Below are 17017 nucleotides of genomic sequence, written 5' to 3'. Positions count from 1 at the left end.
TGCCCCCTTCCCGCTTCTCCGTTTCCTTCCAGCCATCCTCTTCTTCACCCGCTTTCCTGCCCCGCCCCCACCCCACCCCCACCCCCACCCCGGACGCTCTTGCTACACTGACCTCGGGGTTCCGGGCCTTCTAAGCCTTTCTTACAGCATCTTGATCTCTTTCACCCGGAAAAAGGGAAAAAAAAGGCCATACATGTCCCCGGGGTGTTTAGCGGTTCAAAGACGGGGCTTTAGGTTAAATTGCTCAAATACAGATTTTTTTTTTTTTCTTTTTGGCTTCCTCTGTAGTTCCTGCTTCGCCTTAGGGCTCATTCCGTTTCCTTGAGTGTGTGTCCGTGTAGGGGGCGGTGTGTAATAATGGTCATAATGTAAAATACTTTTTTTAAAGGACACATCAAGGTGTAGTATCTTTGTGGTTTTCGATTCTCCGCCTAGTTTAAAGGGGAGGGGGGTCGGTTAAGGAACAGTAACAAATAAGACGAGCACTAGTTTGTTTTCATGATTAGGAAAAGCAACAACGTTTTTAAAATTCACCCTCAAGCAACCGGAGCTTCAGTAAATAAATGGCCAGGGCGCTGCTGTTGAGTGTTTCGGTTTTTATATTTCTTGGAAATTTTTCACTTAGGGGGTTCCAGGTCGGAAACTTTTGTGAGCTTTATCTACACGGATTTGACGTGGTGGATGGATGCCTCTCTAGTTCTTTCCACTGGAATATGTAATTCCCCTGAAAGAGTATATTTCGCATTCCCTGCTGTTTAAAGGATTACGTGAGTGGTGTATTTCATAGAAGTGTCTTTAACATTTATTAGGAAACCAAAATCAAAATCTAAAACGGTTAAGTGCCTTTAGTGTACTCCTAAGTTTGCTAGGCAACATCAGGAACACGAATGAGATAATGTAGCTGAAAATTGCTTTTGTGGCGTGGAGGGGGAAGTACAGTATAAAGAACAACAGACTCACAGTGTGAACCTGAATCTTTGAGGTGTAGTTTACCATGTACAATATGCTTAAAGGATGATAATTCAGGTAAGATATACCGACACAGGAAACTGTAATCTAGATATAAAACTTGTCTGAGTGTCTCTGCACTCTTGCATATTTTCATTTGAATCACTTAAGCTAATTTTAGAGATCTATATCACATTCCCACTTAGCTTTTGCCAGCACAGTAGTTACTTTAATCATATATCAATTGCTGGTAACTCACATTGAAATTATTATCAAACGCTCTGAACTCTTTTGCTAAAAAGTGTGACCAGAATTTTTTTGTGTGATTTTGAGGGCTTCACAAATCTGAAGGTGGTCCCTGTTCTAAATTGTAGCTGGCTTGTATAGATTTCATTCTTTTTATATTGTATTTTGTTGTATCTCCCCTGTACCAACTTGGGAAGATCTCAGGGATGTTGTGGGACTCAGTACCATTTTTTTGACTCTGCAAATATTTAGTGTGCGTCTATTATATGCCAGGCACTGTGCCATTGAGTGTGAATAAACTGCCAAGATCTTTTTGAGTTGTAAAGATCTTTTTCAGTGCCAGCCACTATTATTGTTTTTCTGTTGTTGATTTCCCAGTGGGTTTGTTTTCTTCTTGACCCTTCTTTTAATCTCCCGAAATGATCTCTCTCCTTTTCCAAGGAACTCAAATCTGGTGTACCTTTCCTCAGCAGGAGTGCTCTCTCTCCTTTCTCCTTACTTACTGGATATCTACTTCCTTTCCTCCAATACTTTCTGACGTCTTTGGGGTTTTTTTTATTTGTTTTTGTTGTTGTTGTTTTTCTTTTTACGATTTTCTCCCTGAAGCCCTTGCTTATCCCTTTTACTTAATCTTACAGCTCTAGGTGGCCTGAGTTTATTTCAATGATTGAGGCCAGTTTAATTAGTTCATTTTTTCTGGGCTCTTACAGCTGGCACTGCTCTCAGCTTTCCCTTTAGTTATGTAAGAACAAGGCCAATATCCTCATCTAGAAGCAGCATGTAGTCTCTAGAAACCACTATTGCATCCTTGTAGAAAACGCAGAGGATGAAGTATTAAAAAGGCCCTTCAACGTCACGCAGCCTACCCTCCACATCTTGTCCTCACATCAGTGTGACCTCCTATTAAACTCAAGCCACGGTACATCTGACTGTTGAGATGATTGCTAAGCCCATTAAACATTTAAGTCTAGAAATAGAGTATATAGGAGGTGGTTGGTTCTCTCTTGGCCTTGTCATGATTCCATTTCATAGTCCCTAGCCGTCACTGTTAGGCCTTTATTTTCACAGTGGTATTTCAACCCAGTCACAGAGTTAGGTTTCAAAGAAAATGAGTCAAGTTTAGCCTGGATCTGTTTTCTAAAATTGCTTCAAAGTTCTCTGAAGAATCCTGAATCTTTCCCATAATGTTTTTACAAAAGTTCTGTTCATTTTTTTCATTACTTCAAAGAATTTGAAGTGTTACAAAGCCACATCTTGAACTTATTACAGTGAAGTGATAATCAGGATCCCCAGCAGAGAAATCTCTTGCTGAAATCTGCATTCCTTTGGTATACTACACCAATCTCAAAGAATCTTCTTTAATTCCTTCTCTTCTGTGCTCCTTTCATTCTCCTGGGAAAAGAAGGTATGTTCTGCTACCCAAGCTATCAGAAACATGCTGAGCTGTTGTGTTGTAGACTGAACTGTGCCTCCCCCCACCCCCTCAAATTCATATGTTGAAGCTCTGACCCCTAGTGTGATGGTGTTTGGAAATGGGGCCTCTGGGAGATAAGTAGGTTTAGAGAGGTCAGATGATAGATCCCTTGTGATCAGTTGGTACCTTGTAAGAAAAGACACCAAGGAGTTTGTTCTCTGTCCCCTAAAACCCAGTCCCCAAACACACACACACCATGTTATGACACAGTGAGAAAAATGTCTATCTACATGCCAAAAAGAAAACTTACCAGAAACCAGCCGTGCTGGCACCTTTATCTTGGACTTCCAGTCTCTAGAACTGTGAGAATAAATTTCTGTTTAAACTACCCACTCTTTGGTATTTTGTTGTGGCAGCCCAAGCTGAGACCGCTTTTGGTACCAGAAGTGCAGTGCTCAGTAGCTAATACCTAAACATGTGGTAGCAGCTTTGTAACTGGGAAGAGGTTTGAGGTGCATGCCAGAAATACAGACATTAAGGACAATTCTGGTGAAGTCTCAGAAATGGAACGTATTATTATTAGAAACTGAAGGAAAGGTAATTCTTATAAAATGGCAAGGAACTTGGCTGAACTGTGATGTAGTATTTTGTAGAAGGAAGAATTGTGAGCAGTGCAATTAGATATTGAGCTGAGGAGTTATTATTATTATTATTTTAAGATTTATTCATTAGAGGGGCGCCTGGGTGGCTCGGTTGTTGAGCATCTGCCTTTGGCCCAGGGCGTGATCCTGGAGTCCTGGGATAGAGTCCCACATCGGGCTTCCTGCATGGGGCCTGCTTCTCCCTCTTCTTGCGTCTCTGCCTCTTTCTCTGTCTCTCTTATGAATAAATAAATAAAATCTTAAAAAAAAAAAAAGATTTATTCATTAGAGAGAGAGAGCAAGAGCCGGAAGGGGGGGGAGAGGGAGAAGCAGACACCCTGATGAGCAGGGAGCCTGATGTGGGGCCCCATCCCAGGGCCCTGGGATCATGAGCTGAACCGAAGGCAGACACTTAACCGCCTGAACCACCTGGGTACTCCTTAGCTGAGATTTTTAAGCAAAGTATTGATGGAACAGTGTGATTCCTCCTGACTGCTTATAGTAAAATATAAATGGAGAGAGAAGAATTAAAGATGGAATTGTTAAGGTAAGAAAGGACTCGAATTTGATGATTTGGAAAATTCTCAGCCTATCCATATTGCATAAAGGGAGGAAGCTTGTTCTGAAAAAACACTAAGCGTGTGGCAGGAAAATCATCTGATAAAGAACTTGTAGGATTTTTTAGCAGAAATACTACTAGTTTGAACTAAAGGGGACAGAGATGGGGCAAAATGAAGGAAGACTGTTGACTTCTTGGATTTGACAGGTGGGGTGATGGAGTGATGTGGCTATGAATATGAATTATTCAAGGAGGAGGAGAAATGATCCCAAAGGCAATTCAAAGATCATTATAGGCCACTGCCTCAGTTCCAGCAGGCCTTATGGCCTCTGCTGGGAGACTTGGGGGCAGGATCCCACAGAGCCATGGAATGGGGGTGGTACTGGTACTGCAATGGGCCTGTAAGGTGGGACATTGAACTGAAAAGGATTATTCTTGATCCTTAAGACCTAATTGAATTTTTTTTTGCCAGGTTTTGGACTTTGGTCATATTACCACTTTTTTCTTACTGTTCTCACACACCCCTCCGCCCCTGCCTGTTTTTTAAGAGAAAATGAGCATGGGGGGGCGAGGGACAGAAGAGGGAGAGAGAGATACTTAAGCAGACTCCACACTCAGTACGGAGCCCAACTCGGGGCTTAATCTTCAGTCTCTGGACCCTAAGATCATGACCCAGAGGGAAATCAGGAGTCTGATGCTTAACCAGCTGAGCCACCTGGGCGCCTCTCCCTTTTGGAATGCTAATGTTTACCCTGCGCCTGTCCTAACATTCTATTTTTGGAAACATATAACTTGTCTGGATCCACAGACTCACAGCTGGAGAGGAATTTTGCCCACAGAATGAACTGTATTGTCAGCTTCGCCCATATTTGACTTTGATGGAATTAGATGAAACTTCAGACTTTAGAGTTGATACTGGAATGAGTTAATTAAGCCTTTGAGGGCTGTTGGGATGAAATGAATGTATTTTGTGTGTGAGAAGGAAATGAATTTCAGGGCCCGGGGCAAAATGCTGTGGACTGAATTAGGTTACCCTAAATTCTTATGTTGAAGCCCTAACCCCCAGTGTAACAGTATTTGGAGGTTGGGCCTTTGGGAGATAAGTAGGTTTAGATGAGGTCATTGGCATGGGGCCTTTATGATGGGATTGTTCTCTTGCTCTCTTTCCCAACCATGTGAAGACACAGTGATAGGGCAGCCATCTACAAGCTAGTTAAGGACCCCTTACCAGAAGTCACTTATGCTGGCACCTTGATCTTGAACTTTTAGGTTCCAAACTATGAGAAAATGAATTTCTATTGTTTAAGCCACCCAATCTGGTATTGGCGGCCTGATATTAGACATACTGGTTTTGTCACATTCCTTCCTTAACTTTTAGATTTTTCACAGGGTTTTTTTGTTTTTGTTTTTCTTTTTAACCTTTCCTCTGGGCTACCTCTGAGGATTCTGCATCCCACTGTCTGCTTTATTAGTCATTGAGAGCTATGCTGTCTCCTTCCCCAAATGTAACATCTACACATACACCTCCTTTCAGAATAATCCTGAGAAGGTTCAGAAAGATTATGACTTGTCCTAAATCATACAAAAAGGCATGAAAGAGAGGACTAGAACCCAGGGTTTCTAGACATTCCTTGATATTTTTCCACTGTGCAATAATGTTTTCTTGTGAATCAAGAATACATCAAAAGACAAGTCAGATAAATTTGTGAATTTATTTATTCATAAGAAAGAACTTAAGATTGAAATCATGCTTATCATATATTTGATAACTCTTTGGTTAAAAATCATCCGAAATTGGGTCTGTTTACAAAACTCTAGACCATAAAGTCTCCAGGTATAGATACTTATTCCAAGATACTAAAATTTTATTAAAATTGTACTGTTTTTAGGTCAGGATTTGCTAACCACCACTAAGCACTGTGGTCACAAATAAACTTTTTTTTTTTTTAGGTTTTACTTATCTATTCATGAGAGACACAGAGAGGCAGAGGGAGAATCAGGCTCCCTGTGGGGAACCCAATGTGGGACTCAATCCTAGGACCCCGGGGTCATGACCTGAGCGAAAGGCAGATCCTCAACCACTGAGCCACTCAGGCATCCCTTAAATCAACTTTTTATGCATTTATATTACCTGCCTAGCCTTGTAGTTCATTTGAATTTGTGAATTCTAGTGTAAATCATAAATTCTGTAACAGTTAAAGTATATCACTAAGTAGTAGGATTACTTAGGGAAAACCAGAGGAAGAGTAGATCTAGGTAACAAGTAAAATATGAACCTCATGAAGGAGATACTTTACCAGACTCATTCTCTGCTGTCTCCTCTAGCGTTGCATAGACTGCAGAGTATTGAATAAATTAATGTCTCCTCTCCACACCCTAATACCTCTTTGCCTGTGCTTTACAGATTCCCAGATTCTCTTCAGTACAAGGATGATGCTCTACTTTTTCCCATGGCCCACAGACTCCTCTGATTCCCTGTAAATACCTGTTTGATGCCCTAGCACCCGTTGAGCCACTAATTAAGTGGTTAAGATTACATTTAATCTTTCTGAGTCTGGGTCTAGTCACTTTCAGGGCATCCTGGAAGTAGGAGTAGAAACAATGTAGGTTGTTGATTATATAATTTATTAGGAAGGAAATAGACATAGAAGATAGATAATAATGGGGGCACCTGGGTGGCTCAGTTAAGTGTCTGCCATTGGCTCACGTCTTGATCTCAGGGTCCTGGGATTGAGCCCACATCCAGCTTCCTGCTCGATGGGGGGCCTGCTTCACCCTCTCCCTCTGCCTGCCTCTCTCCCTTCTTGTGCGCCCATGCACGTGCTTTCTCTCCCTTTCTCTGTCAAATAAAGTCTTTAAAAAAAGAAAAGTAAAGAGATAATAGTGAATGATCAGAAAGTTACTTAACCCTAACTTTGGAATGTGTCGTTCAAGACACACAACTTCCAACTCTGTCTTTCCTGCAGAGGCCCCTTTCAACTTTCACTGTATTGCTATTAACTGTGTAGTTGTGTAAAGAGAAAGATATCTGTAAACAAAGGGTACTTTGTTGTTGATGTAATGGTGATGAGGTAGGTGACTATTGCTCCTGTTGCATTTACCATTCAGTGATTACATTGCAACTTCTGGTTTAGGAATATAGCATTTTTTAAATCGCTTGTTTTCATTATAGATAAATTCTGTTTATTAACAAACTTTTCTCATAAGCCTCAGATCTTGTATTTGGTGTCTAAAAATACAGAAATAATTTTATTTGAAGATTTTAAGAAGAAAGACTGCCAGAAAAAAAAAATGACTGCCAGAGGATTAACTGTGTAAATGAGACTGTAATTCTCTCTTACATATTGCCCTTGAAACTGAAGCATTGTGTATATCTAATGGGTAATAATACAAATAACATGAACCTGGTTTAATTGACAGACTGTGGAGGGGCTGGGGAAGCTGAGACCCAGTGATGAATACACTGAAGACTTTTGAAGGAACTCATGCGTGAAATGGAACTACTGGCCAAAAATACAAACATTGGCTATAATATAGGTACAACGTGACTCACCTCTTGAGAAAATTCCTAGGAGAACCCCAATAATGTCTAGAAGGCGTGAGTTTCACCACTATTAATGATGACTATAGCCAGGTATTCTGTGGACCAGTATCAGAGCGTCACCCGGAAGCTTGTTCTAAATGCATGATCGTAAGTTCTACCTAAGAGCTGCTGCATCAGAATCTGGATTTTAACAAGAATGTTAAAGTTCAAGAAGCATTGATCTATAATTACGGGTAAGAAATTGCACAGAATACTGAGCATAATCTCCAGGAAGAAAGAAGAACCATGCTTGACAAATCTGATAAAGCTTTTTAAGGGAATTAAATATACATATGGGAAAAGGTTAACATTGCATTAATCAGAGTTCTACTTGATCAAATGAAAATGGGCTAAGATACAGAGTTCTGGCAGACACTAAGGATGACATGTATACAGAGTAGGGGATAGGACGTTAGATAAATTTTTCACTAGGGAATTTTTCTTTTCAAAAGGAGTATATGAAAACTTAAATTTGGAAAATTCATTGCTAGAAGATACCTTTTGGGTTTTGTTTTATTTTTTTTTTTTCTTTAAAGTTTATTTGGGAAAAAGCGTGCTCGAGCAGGGGGGAGAGAGAGAAGTAGACTCCTGCTGATCAGGGAGCCTCATGTGGGTGGGACTTGACCCCAGGACCTAAAAGCAGGTTAACCCACTGAGCCACCCAGGCGCCCTAGAAGATGATAACTTTTGAAGAAGAAAGAAGGATAGAAGACAAACCAAACCTGTGAACCAGGGTCAAAGAAGAATCCTTGAACTGTGCTATTAGCTTGGACAGGAGTACAGCAGGCCTGTTCTCACTGGGTTAATATTGGGCTGGTGAGTCAGCATCAGGAGTCTGTTGGAACAGAGGCCCAGAATTCAAATGCCCATGGAGACTAGAGTGTAAGGCATGGATGTACTCCCAAGAGATAGGGACGTGAAGGTCAGTGCAAGACTGACTCACTATAAGTATACTGATGAACTAAAGCTCCTGTACATGTCCCTTAGTTTACGATCTGATTGGCCTGAGAAAATAGGGAGATTGTTCTTTTGCAAGGATGTGAGTGTAATATACATCACTGCAGTTGGTCTTTTTTTAGACATTTGATAATTATTTGACACTTGTCATACGGAGAGCATTTTAGGAGAAAAATTGGCAAAGGAGTAGGTAACTAACATTAAGGTAAGCTTAAACATTGATATTTTTTGGTTTGAAAAGATGATAGGAAATGTGATTGAAGTCAAGTGATTAAGATAAAGTGAATTTGCAACTGTGAGCAACAGATAGTCCATGAAATCTTATGGAGGTAAATTTGAGTCAGAAAAGGAAGTACTACTACATACCATGGGCTAATAAACTTGTTTTTCTTGTGTGTGAGGATCAAGTAAGATGTGAATATAAAGACACTGGTATAAAATTGATGATTTGATGGTCCTGGAGAAATAAAGTTTGAAACCACTATCAGTACTATGAACAGGGAAGATTGGGGGCAAGTTGTCCTAGGAAAAGGAATTCCATGAAGCTCTAGAGACCTAGAATTGGGAGTATTTGGAAGAGTATTAAGGAAATGATGTGGGAGGAAGTAATTGGGTATTGGAGTGGTGGTAGAAGATGCCCAGTACCACAGAAGAGGGAGTTGACAGCTAATGCAGAGATCATGTGACCAATGTGATTGTTGGGCACTGAGCTGCTTTGGGGATGCAACTGCATGAAGGAACTTGAAGTGATAGCAGAATTGAAAGACTGCTGATCTAGGTTTTGGAGAGCTCGGTTCTAATCTTGGCCCCTGAGACCACTTCATTTTGATCATTTTGGACCTGTCAGAGCTATGAAAAGAAGGGCCTAGAGTATTATCTCTAAATCCCTTTAAGCCTTTGATACTAAGCTTTTTATTAGGAGAATATTTTCATTATTTTTTTAAAGATTTTATTTATTTATTCATGAGAGACACAGAGAGCAAGAGAGAGGCAGAGACATAGGCAGAGGGAGAAGCAGGCTTCATGCAGGAAGCCTGATATGGGACTCGATCCTGGGACCCTGGGATCACTCTCTGAGCCAAAGACATACTCAACTGCTAAGCCACCCAAGCGTCATGACAATATTTTCATTATTGATTGAAAATATAAACAGACTAGTTTTAAAGGTTGAATAAGGTCACAGAAGACCAGGCTACAGTTGATAACAAGGAAAAATTCAGTTGTTTTGCTACATGTCTCTAACTTGGAAGGTGTGAAGGAAGATATCCTCCCCTTCCATCATAGGATCTTTGTCAAATGATCAAACACTAGTATGTGGGTGGACCACAAGCCTCACCTAATTTGGTGTTTGTAATGCTTGAAGGGGACACTGAGTTTCAGGCCTTTTTCTTTATGCTTCCCTACTAATGGACCCACAGTAATGTGGTCCCCACTGCTCCATTCTCTGATAGCCTTGCTACTAAGATGTGTGGTTCACCTACCAGCAGCATCAACATCACCTGGGAGCTTGTTAAAAATGCAGAACCTCACATGCCACTCTGACCTATTAAATCAAAATCTGCATTTTAATACGACTGCTAAGTGATTTGTATGCACAATAAATCTTTAAAAGCTCGACTCCTGTAGCTGTGGTTCTCAAACTTTAACAAGTAATAGAATCTCCAGAAGGGCTTGTAAAAATAAACTGCCTGGGGGTTTCTGATTCTGGAGATCTGGAATAGGGCCCAAGAATTTGCATTTCTAACTCCATAAGAACTACCAAAGTTTTTATTAAGAGACTCTTGACTTTAATCACATTCTGCTTCTGATTATCTGTTTCAGGTTTGTTTTTAATTTTCCTAGTAAGAGTGTAATTTCTTATGTCACGTTTCTTTGGGGGAAGGCAGCTTTAGTGAGCTATAATTCATATACTCTGCAGTTTACCTATTTGAAGTACAAAGCATTGGCTTTTAGTATATTCACAGATATGTGCAACCAGTCCATTTTAAAACATTTACATCATGTCAGAAAGAAATCAGTGGGACACAGAGATGTTTACGGCAGTGAAATTATTCCTTATTCCATAGCTTACTGTGATGGTGGATACATGTCACAATGTATATAGAATGTACAACATCAAGAGTGAATCTTACATGTAAACTATGGGCTGTGGGGGGTAATGATCAGCGTATGTTTGTTTATTGTGACAGATGTACCCCTTTAGTGCAGAGATTAATAATAGGGAAGGCTGTGCATGTGTGTGGCAGGGGGTATGGGGGTACTCTACTTCCTGCTCAATTTTGCTGTGACCCTAAAGTTGATATAAAATCTTTTTTAAAAAACACCGAAACCTACATCCTGTAGGTATCACCTTATATCCCCGTATTCCACCAAACCCTAAGCAACCATTAATCATCTCCTGTTTTTTTCTTTTTTTTTTTAAACATTTATGTATTTATTCATGAGACACAGAGAGAGGCAGACACACACACAGGAGGAGAAGCAGGCTACTTGTAGGGAGCTCAATGTGGGACTTGATCCCGGAAGTGGGATCACGATGCCCTGAGCCAAAGGCAGATGCTCAACCGCTAGCCATCCAGGCGTCCCTCATCTCATATTTCCTGTGCATCATACAAGTACTTGGCAAGGTGCTAGATGTATTATTATTAATAATAGTTACCATTTACTAAGAGCTTAATACATGCAAGCAATTGCACTATCTAACTTAATCTTCATGACAACTCTCAGTCAAAGCTGAAGATGTGGAAGATTAAAACAGGTTAAATGACTTGGAACATGGAGAGTAAATGGTAAAATGCCATTCTGTCCCAGGTCTGTAAAGCTCATGATATCTATTGTTAATAAGCTAAATTTTTGAAGCTATACAATCTCTGTGAAGAACTTACTGAGATATTTTTAAATGTAGAAACGCGGATGTTGTTTAAATAGAGTTGTTTGCTCATGAAATTTACTACATGTTTCACATTGAATGCTATTTTACCATTGTGTATGGTTATACTTCACTAATTTTCTAATAAAATATATGTCTTCTCTCACTAATTCCAATACCAATGCCTGTGCTGAATTTTCTTCAATTGTAGGGAAGATTGTAATTCCTTTATAGCCATAAATCTTACCTATTTGAGAATCTTTGTACTTCCTTGAACACAGGCTTTTTAAAAAAAATCTCTTAATGGTTGTAATTATAAAAACACTGAATATTATACATATTATACATATATATTGTATAAAAGGAGGTTGTGTATATGTGTCCATATGGAAAATCTAATACATAGAGTTAGAAATGTATAGAAAAGCTACAGAGCAGTCTAGTTTGACCTCATGTATAAAACTGTACATATTTAAGATATGTATTCACGTGTATTAAATATATACAGATAGTGTCTGGAAAGATGTGGAAGAAGCTCCTAAGAGTGGGACTGAGAGCCAGGATAAGAGGAGGACTTTATACCTGTTTGAATGTTTTTCCTTTTTAGCGTCTCAAATCTTTTCACACTGTCACCTTTGCCTTTGTTTCGCTCTCCCTCTTTTTTTTAAATGGCCTGATGTGTCTCTCTCGATATCTTCAAGCTCACATAAATGTACAGATACATATAGGGAACTTGAGGGGGGGGTCACTTTTTTTTTTAATACAAATCAGCTTATATTGGGGTGCCTGACTGGCTGAGTCTGTAGAGAACTCTTGGACTCTGAGTGGTGAGTTCAGGCCCCACATTGGGCATAGAGTTTATTTAAAAAAAAAAAAAGGGTTACACTATAAATATCTCTCTGGAACTTGATTTCTCACTATGGACATCTGTTTCTGTGGGTAGATCTAGTTCTTCTTTTTTTAATGTTTTACTTATATATTCATGAGAGACACAGAGAGAGAGGCATAGACATGGACACAGAGAGAAGGAGGCTCCCTGTGGGGAGCCTGATACGGGACTCGATCCCAGGACCCCGGGATCACACCCTAAGCTGAAGGCAGATGCTCAGCCACTAAGCCACCCAGGTGTCCCTCTGGTTCTTATTTTTATTATCCTTGATCTGAACCAAAAGTCCAAGAAGCTATTCGTTTTTTTTCCTTTTTTAATAGCTACTTACTAGCATATCATAATGTAATGGGCTCCTTATTAGTGAAAGTTGTTGATTTTTTTTCAGTAATAAATGATACTATGAATATCCTTATACATTTATCTTTGTGCATTTCTTTTTTTAATTGAAGTCATTAACATACAATGTTATATTAGTTTCAGGTGTACAATATAATTACCTAGCATTTCTATACATTAGTCAGTGCTCATCAAGATAAGTGTGCTCTGACTCCCCTTATCTATTTCACCCATCCCCCACCCCTGGCACCCACCAGTTTGTTATCTATATTTAAGAGTCTTTTTTTGTTTTTGTTTTTATTTACTTTGTTCATTTGTTTCTTACGTTTTTACATATGAGTGAAATATATTTTTCTTTCTCTGACTTCATTTAGTATTATAGCTTCTAGGTCCACCCATATTGTTGCAGATGGTAAGATCTTCATTTTTATGGCTGAGTAATATTCCATATTTTTATATATATATATATGCATTTCTTTATCCATTCATCTGTAGATGGATGCTTGAGTTGATTGCTTTCATATTTTGGCTATAGTGAATAATACTACAATAAACAGTGGTACATATATCTTTTCAAATAAGTGTTTTTATTTTCTTTGGATAAATGCTCAGTAGTGGAATTTCTGCATTATATAGTAATTCTATTTTTAACCTTTTTTTTTTAAGATTTTATTTATTTATTCACGAGAGACACACAGAGAGAGGCAGAGACACAAGCAGAGGGAGAAGTAGGCTCCATGCAGGGAACCCGATGTGGGACTCGATCCCGGGACTCCAGGATCATGCCCTGAGCCAAAGGCAGATGCTCAACTGCTGAGCCACCCAGGTGTCCCTATTTTTTTTTCCTATTTTTAATCTTTTAAAGAACTTCCATATTGTTTTCCACAGTGGTTGTACCAATTTGCATTCCTACTGACAGTGCATTCCTTTTTCTACACATCCTCAATGTTCCTTGTTTTTTTGGTTCTAACCATTCTGATAGATGTAAAGTGATATCATTGTTTTGAGTTGCATTTCCCTGATGATTAGTGATGGTGAACATCTTTTCATGTGTCTTTTGGCCATCTGTATGTCATCTTTAGAAAAATGTCTATTTAGGTCTTCTGCCCATTTTTTAATTGAATTATGTCCTTTTTGGTATTGAGTTGTGTAAGTTCTTTATGTATTTTGGATATTAAATCCTTATCAGATGTATCATTTGCTAATTATATTCTCCCATTCAGTGGATTCTCTTTTGTCATTTTGTTAGTGGTTTTCTTTGCTGTGCAAAAGCTTTTTATTTGGGTATGGTCCTAGTTTTTTGTTTTTTTTTTTTTTAATTAATTTATTTATTTTCCTAGTTGTTTTTAATTCTCTTGTCTTAGGAGATGTATCTAGAAAAATGTTTCTATAGCTGATGACAGAAATTGCTGCCTATGTTTTCTTTTCTTTTTTTTTTTTTTTTTTAAGATTTTATTTATTTATTCATGAGAGACACAGAAAGAGGGAGGCAGAGACAGAAGCAGGCTCCGTGCGGGAGCCCGATGTGGGACTCGATCCCGGTTCTCCAGGATCACGCCCTGTGCTGAAGGCAGACATGCTTAACCACTGAGCCACCTAGGCATCCCCCTATGTTTTCTTATAGTTTTATGGTGTCAGGTCTCACATTGAGGTCTTTAGTCATTTTGAGCTTATTTTTGTGTGTTGTATTAGAAAGTGGTCTGGGTTGCCTGGCTGGCTCACTCAGAAGAGCATGCAACTCTTGCTTTTATGATTGGTCGGTCGTGAGTTCGAGCCCTATGTTGAATATAAAGATTACTTAAATATTTTTTAAAAAAAGAAAAGAGGGATCTCTGGGTGGCTCAGCGGTTTGGCGCCTGCCTTTGGCCCAGGGCGTGATCCTGGAGACCCGGGATCGAATCCCACATCGGGCTCCCGGTGCATGGAGCCTGCTTCTCCCTCTGCCTGTGTCTCTGCCTCTCTCTATGTCTATCATAAAATAAATAAATAAATCTTTAAAAAAAAGAAAAGAAAAGAGGCCAGTTTCATTCTTTTGCACGTAGCTGTTCAGTTTTCTCAGCACCATTTGTTGAAGAGACCGTCTTTTCTCCGTTGTATGTTCTTGCCTCCTTTGTCATAAATTGCCATATACATGTGGGTTTCTTTCTGCACTCTCTGTAATACATTTGTAGAGAATGAATCAGGATTCTATGTATTAAAATTTTTGATTGATACTACCAGTTGTCTATTTGAAGATTATTACCACTTCATTGTTTCTCCTTCTCCCTCTACCTGCCACTCCCCCTTCGTGTGTGTGTGTGTGTGTGTGTACGCGTGCGCGCGCACGCGCTCTCTCTCGCTTTGTCAAATAAATAAAATAGGGGGATCCCTGGGTGGCTCAGCGGTTCAGCACCTGCCTTTGGCCCAGGGCATGATCCTGGAGTCCTGGGATGGAGTCCCGTGTCGGGCTCCTGGCATGGAGCCAGCTTCTCCCCTCTGTCTGTGTCTCTGCCTCTCTCTCATGTCTATCATGAATAAATAAATAAAATCTTTAAAATCAATCAATCTTTAAGGGGGGTGGGCACCTGGGTGGCTCTGTCAGTTAAGTGTGTGCCTTCAGCTCAAGTCATGATCCCAGGACTGGGGATTGAGCCCCACATCGGCTCAGCCCAGAACCTGCTTCTCCTTTTCCCTTTTCCTCTGCCCGCCACCCTCCCTACTTATATGTGCACATGTGCACTCTTTCTCTCTGTCAAATAAATAAGTAAATATTTTTTAAAAAGAAATATTATACCACTTCAGCAGCAGTGTGCACAATTAGAACCCAAATCTTTATCTAAATACCATTCTTCTCCAAAAGGTACTTAGTAGAATGATTGGTTCCAGACCTGTGGCAGGTAAAAGATAAAGACAGCCTAGGACACTTTATGCCCTCAAAAATAAGGAAGTCCTCAACGACTAATGGGGTCTTCTTAAAAGGTTACAAAGAGCTGGGTGTAACAGGCTCTGCTGGCCAAATTTGGGACAATTTAAATATCAAACAAATAATTACATTACATTGAATTTTTATCAGTGATCATTTGGTGATACTAAGCAAAAGATGGTAGGAGAGAGTAAGTTCGTTTTTTTTTTTATTTAAAAAAAATATTTGAGAGAGAGAGAGAGAGAGCATGAGCAGGGGGAGAGGGGCAGAGGGAGAAGTAGACTTCCTGCTAAGCAGGGAACCCAGTGTGGTTCTGTCCCAAAACCCTGGGATCACAACCTGAGCCGAAGGCAGATGCTTAACCAACTGAGCCACCCAGGTGGCCTAGTAAGCTTTTTAAAAGAGTACTAGCTAATACATGTAGAAGGAATTACAGTATTAAAAAACAATGACCATTTCTCAACCCCTGACATAGTACATAAAATTAAATTCAGGTATAGATCATCGTGGAGGCTATAAACTAGGTGAGAGGTTGTTGAACTGTTGACATGCTACAGATTACTAACCAATCACACAGGGGAAAAAAAAGAAACCAAACTTTATACTAGAGAAATCCTGTAGTCACTACCTTAATCAAATTCACCATCACTAATGCTGGAACATACTGACATCATCATGTGCCATTTGTTAGATTCATTAAGAAGTACTAAATTCAGGGATCCCTGGGTGGCGCAGCGGTTTGGCGCCTGCCTTTGGCCCAGGGCGCGATCCTGGAGACCCGGGATCGAATCCCACATCAGGCTCCTGGTGCATGGAGCCTGCTTCTCCCTCTGCCTGTGTCTCTGCCTCTCTCTCTCTCTCTCTGTATGTGACTATCATAAATAAATAAAAATTAAAAAAAAAAAAAAGAAGTACTAAATTCACTGATGAAGGATTGTTTTCAAAAATGTTTAACCTAGGGATGCCTGGCTGGCTCACTGGTTGAGCGTCTGCCTTTGGCCCAGGGTGTGATCCTGGGGGCCCAGGATCGAGTCCTACATGGGGCTCCCTGCATGGAGCCTGCTTCTCCCTCTCCCTGTATCTCTGCCTCTCTCTGTGTGTTTCTAATGAATAAATAAATAAAATCTTAAAAAAAAAAATCCATCACTTATTTAACCCATCCTCCCTGCCCATCTCCCCTCTAGCAACCCTGTTTGTTCTCTATAGTTAAGAGTCTGTCTTATGGTCTGCTGCCCTCTCTTTTTTATCTTTGATCTATTTTGCTTAGCATAATACACTCTAGCTCCATCCATGTCGTTGAAATGGCAAGATTTTATTTATTTTTTTTTTTTTTTAAGATTTTATTTGAGAGACAGAGAAAATGAGCCAGGGGAATTGCAGAGGGAGAAGGAGAAGTAGACTTCCCCTGAACAGGGAGCTCAATCCCAGAACCCTGGGATCATGTCCTGAGCTGAAGGCCAATGCTTAACCGACTGAGCCAACCAGGTGCCCCTCTTTCCTGCTTTGTTGAAGATTAATTGACCATAGAGTTAAGGGTACATTTCTGGATTTTCTATTCTGTTCCATTGATCTATATGTGTGTTTTTGTGCCAGTACCATACTGTCTTGAAGGCTGTAGCTTTGTAATAGAGCTTAAAGTCTGGAATTATGATGCATTCAACTTTGCTTTCCTT

General features: G+C 39.9%; 1 protein-coding gene across 3 annotated transcripts in view; it reads left to right on the top strand.

Annotated features, from left to right (window-relative positions):
* SPPL2A (signal peptide peptidase like 2A) overlaps window positions 1-17017 on the top strand; it is a 55151-nt gene that overhangs the window by 1038 nt on the left and 37096 nt on the right. The window contains exon 1 of one of the 3 annotated variants that reach the window (XM_038580412.1): window positions 1000-1026. The exons of 1 other annotated variant lie outside the window; for it this stretch is intronic. In XM_038580412.1, coding sequence (XP_038436340.1) covers window positions 1015-1026 — 12 coding nt within the window. In that variant the 5' untranslated portion in view covers window positions 1000-1014. Of the gene's footprint in view, window positions 1-999; window positions 1027-10837; window positions 10976-17017 lie in introns of those variants that run through there. One more of the 3 variants, XM_038580411.1, reaches the window with a different exon arrangement.

This window comes from Canis lupus, chromosome 30 (assembly GCF_011100685.1).
Source record: "Canis lupus familiaris isolate Mischka breed German Shepherd chromosome 30, alternate assembly UU_Cfam_GSD_1.0, whole genome shotgun sequence".
NCBI lineage: Eukaryota > Metazoa > Chordata > Mammalia > Carnivora > Canidae > Canis > Canis lupus.
The sequence above is the reverse complement of the archived record's forward strand: the minus strand, read 5'-3'. Positions and strand labels throughout refer to the sequence as shown.